Raw genomic sequence first — 11,038 nt, forward strand, 5'->3', positions numbered from 1 at the left:
TTTGAGCCCAAACTTTTATATATCACTTTAATTTCACTTGGAAATTACAATTTGTTAGCAATGAAAATTACTCCTGTCCTATAAAAGTGATTTTCAAGAAATTATGTGTTCACTAATGCAATATAATTGTGACAAACTCTTGGTAAACAAATACAATTCAGGTATTTCATGTTTTCTGGGTAAGCATCATATTGTTAAGTACAGAAACATTATGCAGACAACTGACATGCGAAGATCTGTAGCCTGAGTTAAGTTTCAAATGACCTTATACATAGCAGGCCTAAAGAAGCAAGTAAAAAAAACTGACTTGTTTTTTATTTCTTTATTTCATGACAATAATAAAATACCTTGATTTAGGGGAAGTAAAATGATAGATCACATGATTCTGGGTATTCTGAATTATTCAAAATACATATAACCAATATTTATTGTTATCTTGCTGCTGGACTAGTGAATGAATGTTCACCTTGTTGGTGTTCTTGTCTAGAAGTTGTTGGCACTGGAGATTCATTCCGTTGAGGAGTATTTTGTAGTGATTCCCCTCTAGATGCTTTGAGACCCTGTGTATCAAATAAGAAGAGATTAAGGGAAAACAAATTATACACATCAAAACAATAAGAATTAATTGCACATTTAGCTGAAAGGGCCACTCTTGCAAACACATTGAAAATAGCCTGCATTGAGAAAGATGAGCTATCTTTGCACACAAGTTGAAGACAGTTCCCACTGATAGGGTCCATCACTGGTGGGCCACCCTTGCACACAAGGTGATGACATAGCTCCCACTGATAGGGTTCATCACTGGTGGGCCACCCTTGCACACAAGGTGATGACATAGCTCCCACTGATAGGGTGCATCACTGATGGACCACCCTTGCACACAAGGTGATGACATAGCTCCCACTGATAGGGTCCATCACTGATGCGCCACCTTTGCACACAAGGTGATGACATAGCTCGTACTGATAGGGTCCATCACTGATGCGCCACCTTTGCACACAAGGTGATGACATAGCTCGTACTGATAGGGTCCATCACTGGTGGGCCACCCTTGCACACAAGGTGATGACATAGCTCTCACTGACAGGGTGCATCACTGATGGACCACCCTTGCACACAAGGTGATGACATAGTTCCCACTGATAGGGTCCATCACTGATGGACCACCCTTGCACACAAGGTGATGACATAGCTCGTACTGATAGGGTCCATCACTGATGCGCCACCTTTGCACACAAGGTGATGACATAGTTCCCACTGATAGGGTCCATCACTGATGGGCCACCCTTGCACACAAGGTGATGACATAGTTCCCACTGATAGGGTCCATCGCTGATGGACCACTCTTGCAGACAAGGTGATGACATAGTTCCCACTGATAGGGTCCATCACTGATGGGCCACCCTTGCACACAAGGTGAAGACATAGCTGATGAGGTCCCTGGGTTACCTTTGTGATGTCACTGAGCAACCCAATTAGTGATAAAAACATAACAACTTGGTGAGGTCCCTGGGTAACTTGGTGAGGACACATAGCAGCTTGGTGAGGTCCCTGGGTAACTTGATGAGGACACATAGCAACTTGGTGAGGTCCCTGGGTAACTTGGTGAGAACACAGAGCAACTTGGTGAGGTAACTGAGCAGCCCAATTGATGAGGTCCCTGGGTTACCTTTGTGATGTCACTGAGCAACCCAATTAGTGAGGACACAGAGCAACTTGGTGAGGTCTTTGGGTAACTTGGTGAGGTATCTGAGCAACCCACTTGGTGAGGTCCTTGGGTAACTTGGTGAGGTATCTGAGCAATCCACTTGGTGAGGTCACTGAGCAACTTATTGAGGTCACTGAACAGCCAAATTTTGTAATGAGGTCTCTGATTAACTTGGTAGGGCCACTGCATAAGGTCCCTGAGAAAACCCAATTGGCAAAGGTTGCAGCAATTTTAAGTTACCTGATAGTAGCCTGTATGATATCCACTCATGTACCATGATATTAACATAGAGAATAAAGCATCTTCATCACCAGCTGTGGCATCCTGTGTTATAGGTGGAGGTGGTGGGATAGGCGGGATCCTCTGAAAAGAAAAGATACAATTTATAACAATGAGTATGGGCTGCTTCATTACAGATTGTTTAAAAAGAAAACAAAGTTTACAACAAATGTCTGCACAATCTAATTCTTGTGGAAATACTATTCATTATATGGGAAATATCATCATGTACGATTCGATGGACAATAACAATACATACCGGGGGTGTACTACCAGGATGCATAGCTGCTCCAAACCAGGGATGCATTGTTTGATATCCAGTAGGAAAAAAGTTGTAATATGGCTGAGACAATAAAAAAGTATGTTTCTGGTCAATAAGCAAGACAAAACACAGGGACACCTCCTTAATAATGTAACTTTTGTTAAAATGATTTTTTTTACTGAATTTGACATCAAATAACTACTTACATTATTAACAGGATTCATTGGGTTGAAATGTGGGGGTATCCTTGGAGGAGGGGGAGGTGGATGTGAAAATCTTGAATTTCCAGGATAATTGTGCCATGTTGATGTAGGGTGTGCTGGACTCTGCCCAAACTCATTGCAATCCATGGACTGATGACTATCATAACCATTCTATCAAAAATAGTGAGTGTGAAAGTCTTAGTATTGAAGTTGACAAAATATTACATAATACAGAATTGCACTCCCAAGGAATATACAAAATGTGCCCTGGTAACCATGAATGGCATCTGAACACAATGTGCCTTGGAAACCATAGATGGCATATGTACACAATGTGCCTTGGTAACTATAGATGGCATCTGAACACAATGTGCCTTGGTAACCATGGATGGCATCAGAACACAATGTGCCTTGGCAACCATGGATGGCATCTGAACACAATGTGCCTTGGTAACCATGGATGGCATCTGAACACAATGTGCCTTGGCAACCATGGATGGCATCTGTACACAATGTGCCTTGGAAAACATGGATGGCATCTGAACACAATGTGCCTTGGTAACCATGGATGGCATCTGAACACAATGTGCCTTGGTAACCATGGATGGCATCTGAACACAATGTGCCTTGGTAACCATGGATGGCATCTGTACACAATGTGCCTTGGTAACCATAAATGGCATATGTACAAAATGTGCCTTGGTAACCATGGATGGCATCTGAACACAATGTGCCTTGGTAACCATGGATGGCATCTGAACACATTGTGCCTTGGTAACCATGGATGGCATCTGAACACAATGTGCCTTGGTAACCATGGATGGCATCAGAACACAATGTGCCTTGGTAACAAGAGTGGCATGAAACATCAGATAGATATTTATAGAAAACTGAAAACATACTTCTTGTAGGTTGTCATGTCTTGAGTCCACTTCATACTCAGGATGCAGTAGATCATTGATATCAATCTCTTCTTCATTACCATAACCTGTATAAAGTATCCAACATCTATTGTTGTCTCTATCTATTGATTTAATAACAGCGTCATATATAATTCCATCTTCTGAATAGACAGCTCTACACCGATCACCTACATGCCACTGCAAATGAGTAAAGTACAACAGGTTTCATGAAGATTAATTCTTGGTAATTTTTTCACTTTTGCAGGGCTTTTATAGAAATAGTTCAAACAAATATGCATTTCAGATTTATTCCACACACTGTACTAACTGTAAGGTTGAAATAGACTGGGAGTACATAGCCTGATATTCATACAGTCAAAATTTAAGGTGACACAGTGATTGCTTTTGCATTTTATCTTAAAGTGCCTGTGCAATGCCCACCTTCACATTTCCCATTTTAGATCTGTGTCCCACTGAAATGGGCAGTTATTGATTTTTTTGCTGAAAATGATTACTCGTATCCAAGTAAATTTGAGATGTTTCTCGTGTTGTAGCCACGCCCACCTATCCTGAAACGGTCGACTGTTTCCGGATTTCCGACTCTCGCCGAAAGTGCGCCACCAAATGCCAAAATGTGAGAGGAAGTCATACCCCTGAGCCGTAATAACACTGGTCATTCAGTATACTTTTAAACGATATACATTTTTCGATCGGTGTTTTTTTTTTCTTTTTTTTTCTATTTTTTTTTTTTTTGAGAGAGAGTTTTTAGATGTTGTGTTATGGGCAGTTGCAGTGAAACGTATAGTCATAGTGTAAGTATTCACACGTTTCTAATCGATTCCATGCATCAGTGGACGAAAGCCACTTAACCTCAGATTCCTTTTTTTTGGAAAAACTGTCCTCGTCCATGAAAAAAACAACTAGGTTTAAAGAGAAACGCCGACAACATAAACCTGGCGCAACACTTTTGAAAGAAATAGATTCTGGACCATAATCACCAAGGCGAATTTCAGAAGAGAGAGAGAGAGACGGCAAGTGTTTCAAATGAGTTGACTGTTTTTGCGATCTTGATTATCGTTTTATAGAGACCATTTAGTCCCTGTTAAGTAAAGAGTAGCAATAATTTTGACAGTGACACAAAAACGAAGCGTCGGACAAACAGGAAATTACACAGCCCTTACACACTGCTAATTGTTTACATTTTCGAAGGCTAAAAGTTTCTGAATCGTTTGGTGATTGGTGTTGAATGTCGAATTCACACCTCTGTTCTTTTTTAACCTCCATGCTTGCAGCTTGATCTGCGTAATAATTTATGAAATAAGAATCCGGGCTTGGTCAATGTGTTTCCACTAAATAAAGTTTTAATATGATGTTATAATTATGACAATTACGCCATGGATCACGCTATTAACTCAAATCCACTCTGAATTTATCTGTATGTGTGTCGATCTCGATTATTTTTGTTATCCAATTAAACGCCGCTTTTAACGCACTTGCCCTCGTCGTGACCCGACGCGTTCACCTATTTCAACAAAATTTCAATTTATTTCCACGCGGCTGTCATTTATTTAGTAACTGTGATTTGTCATTTTTTTAATTATTTTATAGTGATCACTATAGTCTAATGTTTAGAATGTCGAAATATGTTCTTTTTTATTTTAATTTTGAAAGTTTTACTCAGACGATCGATGAAATAAAACAGTGTAGTCACGTGCCTAGTAACCTATTTTGTCCAGTGACAGTGTACAAACGTGCGCCGGTGACGATCACTGTGACCAGCTACACCAGAACGAACACATTTCGCATCTAACTCAACCCCATGCAACAAAAATTGATTCTATGTGTTCATTATGGTCCATTCCTCCTCGACGAACAAGTACATAAGTGATAATTTAGTCAAAGACGAGAAAACAGCACAAGAAATTTGCCTTATTTACACGTAGCGGCAATGCAAGCTGCCATGCGACTTCTCCTTCTGACGTCACAAGGGGAATTTCTGTATGCAAATAAGAAGCTAATGAGGAGCCTCGTTTTAAAATACACAAAAATAAAGTTGCCATAGATTGAGTTTAAAACACATTTTTTCACTTAAAAAAATAATTCATGCTTAGAAACATAAAAATTAATAATATTTATGTATCAATGGATATTTTTATGCGTGAAAATAGCAGCCATTTCACAGGCACTTTAAACAATGTATTGAAACATGACAAAAAATAATGACACAGGACAATGACAATTTAATTCATACACTATAGCACTACTTCCTTACCTTAGACTTTATTTTCTTTTTCCTTAACTTTTTATCTCTGTTTGATTTCTTTTTACGAATTCGCTTTTCACAACCTGTATCAGGATTAGACTGTATGTCTTTTGAACTGTCATTAATTATTTCATCCTGCAGAAAAAAACAATTTAATAAAAAAAATTACCAAGTAGTAGAGGTAAGTAGTGTTAAAATTGCAAAAATTCTCACAGTAATAGGATTCTGGTTGCCAAATTCTCATCCAATGTATAAATAGAATTACTTTCAAAGTTATCAATATGCGACTGTAACTATAAATAAGTCGCCAGATAATCGACAAAATCATTTAGCAATGCCAATAAATTGTTGGTAAATCGTATTCGAAGAATGGCGTTCCTGTTTACAAATGAGATACCGAACACACTAAGAAATTAGGATGAATAAGATTTCCAATTCATGACTAAGAAATCAGATTTATTAAACTCTATTAAAATGTGTAAAACAACTTCTATCTTTCAACAAAACAAATATCACACGGTAACTCATTAGAGATGGTATATATACCTTGACTGCTTTAACAGCTTTATCATATGCTTTAATCAAAGCCTCATCATCCCAGATATCTGACTCTTCACTCTGAAAGCAACAATGAAGAAAAATTATTTTTATATACTGGTATGTGCAACATACTTTGGCTGGATATATGACCTGACTTTTAGTGGGATATCAGCTGACTTGCCCAAGTTTTGGTGGGATATCAGCTGACTTGGCCAAGATTTGATGGGATATCAGCTGACTTGGCCAAGATTTGGTGGGATATCCGCTGACTTGGCCAAGATTTGGTGGGATATCAGCTGACTTGCCCAAGATTTGGTGGGATATCAGCTGACTTGCCCAAGATTTGGTGGGATATCAGCTGACTTGGCCAAGATTTGGTGGGATATCAGCTGACTTGCCCAAGTTTTGGTGGGATATCCGCTGACTTGCCCAAGTTTTGGTGGGATATCAGCTGACTTGCCCAAGATTTGGTGGGATATCAGCTCACTTGCCCAAGATTTGGTGGGATATCAGCTCACTTGCCCAAGATTTGGTGGGATATCAGCTGACTTGCCCAAGATTTGGTGGGATATCAGCTGACTTGGCCAAGATTTGGTGGGACATCAGCTGACTAGCCTGAGTTTTCCTCACATAAATGATAGAGGGGTGTTTATGGTCATTATAAGTAATTATTTAAATGATCCAGGATACAATAAATGCAATTTAGCAATAGAGAAAATACAGTTTGTGTTTTCAGAAAAGATTTTGGAAACACAGACTAATAAATATGTTTAGCCCAACAATTGTTACTCCAAAACATGTTTATTGGTTTGCAGATTTTCTTCACAGTGACTGATCAGTTGACAAATCTAGTAATTATGAGTATTTTTTAATAAAGCTGATCATCAATAATTCTGTAATTGCAGACCTGGCACTTTAATAATTACAGAAACGAAGAAACATATTTTTTTGTATTTCCCCAGTCAGTCAAAATTTTGAAGTAGCAGTGAAAATGTTTCTGGGATCAATTATAAATTTAATTAATTCATAAATGCCATAAAATCCACAAATTTCGAAAATTACAGCAACAATTAAGTGGTTTACAGTGTATATGTACCTTAAATATACACCAGAATATACCATGTATAAGTATGGCGACATGAAAGATTCAATTCAGAGCAAGTTTAATGCACACTTCAATTAAACTTATTTCCGACCAATGATGTACTCGTCATCAGAGATCATTTATAGCTGTATATTTTGGCACAACTATGTGTAATATTTATTGTCTAAATATGCACCAATTGCTGTATTGGTTGGTGCATGGAAGGTACTAATGTTAGTATTTACCTTCCATGGTTGATGATTGCATTGGCTTATGATGTATATTAAAATTTCATTTTATGTTTTTAAAATTGTTTGTGTTAGTGTCGATTAGTACTACAAAATGAGGGCACAAATGGCACAAAACAAAAGTATCGTGCAGTAATTCGTAATTTGAGTAGAAAGAGATTCTTAAGGCCACTACCCCTAATCTGAACCCTAACCCTAACACTCCAGCCCAACCTATGTAACTGATGCCCCTCTAGATAACCGAATGTGTTCTGACTGAAGAGGAGCATATATAATTAAAATAGGGGGTAGGGTTAGGATTAGAGTTAAAAAGGGCCTAAAAATTCTTACCCTGAGGCCGGGCCCCCAAGGTTTTCATGACCACTTTTCTTTTCCGGTAATTTCACTCTAACACTTAAAGTGTAACTTTAAAATACTTGAATGAGAAGAAACACACACACACCCCCGGAAGTACCAGGATATGTGACCTTATGGGTCATGCATACGGTCTAAAAAGTTTGATCTCCTCTTTATTTAAGCATTGACTGTTATGTTAACACTCATGAGGAAGTGAAATTCACTTCTATGAAATATCTAAAATGTGAATTCGTTAAACAATTTGTTTTGCATTAGCACGTGTACACAGCCAACGTTTTACCTTGTCATTTCTGAACACAACACCTTCACTGCTCGCCGCCATGTTCGATCGTCTCGTCAACATCAGCGCATGGAATTAGCGCCGAATTCGAGCATCACCGGAATCAGATTCTGCTTGTGATAATAACCAACAAACAAACAAACAAATTGATCTATCAACGATTTATAGATGAAAACAACGTGCAGTTGCGATAAGGACACTTTCCGCCAATTACTGAGCATGTAACCGTAATATACTAGTATACGTTTTCAAAAAGCTGGAATATAGTCAGTAGGAGAACACAATCAAGCATTTTTTTTTATTAATTCTCTTTAATAGACCGTATAGACGATTACGAAACAATTTCGTTCGTTCTCGGGAACCTCGATAAAAAGTTGATTGGCAATTTCTCGCTGTTCATTCTTTCCATGTTTTTGTTTTTTTTCCACTGTCACCCTAATTATAATAATAACTAATACAACACTGATGCGTTATCTCTATTGTAGTTCTAAGCAACGCAAATGCATCATGGTATTCTATTCTTTAACAGTCTGTGAATCCATCCAGTATTAACTAATGACCCATTAAGGTGCAATAGGTGTAATATCGAATATATAGTCAAATTTGACGAAAATATGTTATTCTTAAATATCTTGAAAAAATAATTGAATATATCCGATTTATTCGACAGTTTTTTTGTGTGTTTTTTCTCAGCAAAACGCCAATATATCGTCTAAATATTGACCAAGTTTTGACTAATCTATATGCCACATGGATACCCATGAGTTTAAAGAATCAAATAAATAAAATATATTCAATGATTACTTTCTAAGAGAAAACAGAAACTGGCGTCAAGTTTGTTTCGTCAAACATTGTCTAACATACATGCTACCTGAACAATCATGATGGCGAAACTATCCAATAAATCGAATATCCAATGATGTTTTCGGAAATAAACCGTGACTGAAGTCAAGTTTAACCTGTTACCCCACGAGTTCACTTTTATTTCAATTGTAAACTGGTCATATCAACATTGAAAATAGCCGTTATTGAATGTTCATTCAATATTGTTGGATACTCAGGCTGATATCCCACAATACCATGTGTTCATTTAACGTTGGGGTTTGAACACAGCAGTAAATCGTAATCGGAGTCAGGTACATACACAGCTCGTCCAACAATTGTATATATATTGGAAAAGGCTCAAATCAAATATAGCCAATATTGGATGCTGCCAAATATACGAACATCCCATAGTATCATTTCGTTTAATTCTATCGCGTTCAATAATTTTGTATTCTGTAAAATCGCACAAGTAACAAATCGTGTAACATTATGAACATACTTATTGCCCCCTAGTTTATTTTATTTTTCCCGCGTTGATCAGATAACAATTTTACTACTAATACGAGCAGACCGTACTATAGTATTGGAATAATTACTTTGGCGGCAAAATGATGAGGGGTTAGATAATTATTTGTCCTGATGGTTATTAAAGGCCTTTACTTAAATTTTTGCTAAATGGTTATCTACCAAAATATTAGAACAGTAGTTGGACAAAATCTTGGTCATACAGTGACACGCAGTTAAAAACTATGCCCAAAAAATAGTGTTTCTGAGCAAAAATGACCTACATTTTTTAAAAATGACTGAGATTTAAAAAAAAATTGGAGCCAAAAAGATCAGTTCGACCCTGAAAAACGGCGGTCAAAAATCGCGGTGCATACCCGTATGTCTCAACCATGAACACACTATAACAGTCTTACGAATTAAAAATTGGACGAGAAAACAAATACAACGTGAACTATATTCAAATCTGAATTGAATAACCTAACACATTTTTTTAAACACCATTATAATGTAAAATTTCTAACAAGCGAAACAAACTAAAAAAAATAAATATGAAGTGATAAAAATTATAAGTGATAGGGTTTTAAAAGTGATAACGTTGTCTCTATGTTTTGTTTTAAAACATGGGACGATTTTTGTATGCAAATGTCAAGGGAGCTATACAAATGTTAATTTTAACTTGACACCGTGGCAAGCACGGAAACAGAGATGACATTTCACATGTAATGTAATTTTTTATCACTTTATGTTTATTTATTTTAGTTTGTTTCACTTTTGGTAGAAATTTTATATTATGGTGTTGAAGGGTATGATGTTATGTTATGTTATAGCGAAGAGTTAAAAATAAAATCAATGTATATGTAGTCGTGTATTACTTGCCGGTATTACTGGTTTTATAATTGTACTTAATAAATATGCTGTACATTCTGAACAAGGCCTGGCATTGTTCCCTCTTTTATTTCATCTTTTCATGAATGATTGGCGATATAATGGAAAGTTATATAAAGGGGTATACGTAGGAAGTTTATGCCGATGATTTATTCATTCATGATCATTCTAGAGTCGGATTGCAAAGGCGGTTGGATAAATTATGAGTTTGCTGTAAAATGGGAGCTCTAAGGCAGTGCAAAGTCTAAAATTATAGTGTTTATTGTCTCTATTTGAGACAATATAGAAAAAGCCCATTTCTCTTTTTGCAAGTATATATAAACTAAATGTTGTTTATAACACCTGTAACAACGCAGCACTGGGTGAACTTGCCACATTTTCTCTAGTTAAACATCCTGGAACGTGACGTTTTCCTGGACAATTACAGGCTCCGATAGGGTATATGTAGACTTGGTTAAAAATCCTATTATTGTTACAAGTTGTTTTTCAATTATAAAATAATGCGATAAAATGAATAAAGTATAAAATCTTATTTTTGGTCATTTTCAGGGATTTGTAAAGTGGTCATGTTTTGTTGAATTAGGCGGCAGCTGGTGTTTCTTCTCTTAGGATAATGAATTGATAAATGTATTTCTCTAATTCAATTAGTATTGTATTGTATTGTCCTGGTTTATTAGCATACTGCGATTAATTTG

The 11,038-nt window shown here is 36.9% G+C and overlaps 1 protein-coding gene across 1 annotated transcript; it reads right to left on the reverse strand.

The window, feature by feature from the left end:
• Positions 1-8,256, reverse strand: LOC100375614 (survival motor neuron protein-like). Its single transcript, XM_002733175.3, has 8 exons — positions 8,127-8,256; positions 6,164-6,235; positions 5,627-5,752; positions 3,355-3,552; positions 2,456-2,623; positions 2,247-2,330; positions 1,949-2,071; positions 1-560 (listed from the first exon to the last, which is right to left on the reverse strand). The coding sequence occupies exons 1-8, from the start codon at positions 8,187-8,189 to the stop codon at positions 432-434; spliced, it is 963 nt and encodes a 320-aa protein (XP_002733221.2). The 5' UTR covers positions 8,190-8,256; the 3' UTR covers positions 1-431.
• Positions 8,257-11,038: the final 2,782 nt, after the last annotated feature.

Source organism: Saccoglossus kowalevskii, chromosome 13 (genome assembly GCF_978046115.1).
Source record: "Saccoglossus kowalevskii chromosome 13, keSacKowa6.1, whole genome shotgun sequence".
NCBI classification, from domain to species: Eukaryota; Metazoa; Hemichordata; class Enteropneusta; family Harrimaniidae; genus Saccoglossus; species Saccoglossus kowalevskii.

Excerpts from the sequence above, each read along its gene's own strand:
- LOC100375614 (XM_002733175.3), bottom strand. The coding sequence starts at position 8,189 with ATGTTGACGAGACGATCGAACATGGCGGCGAGCAGTGAAGGTGTTGTG. Across the intron at positions 2,072-2,246 it reads ATCCTGGTAGTACACCCCCG|AGGATCCCGCCTATCCCACC; the intron begins GTATGTATTGTT and ends TTTTCTTTTCAG. Across the intron at positions 561-1,948 it reads ATCATACAGGCTACTATCAG|GGTCTCAAAGCATCTAGAGG; the intron begins GTAACTTAAAAT and ends TTTGATACACAG.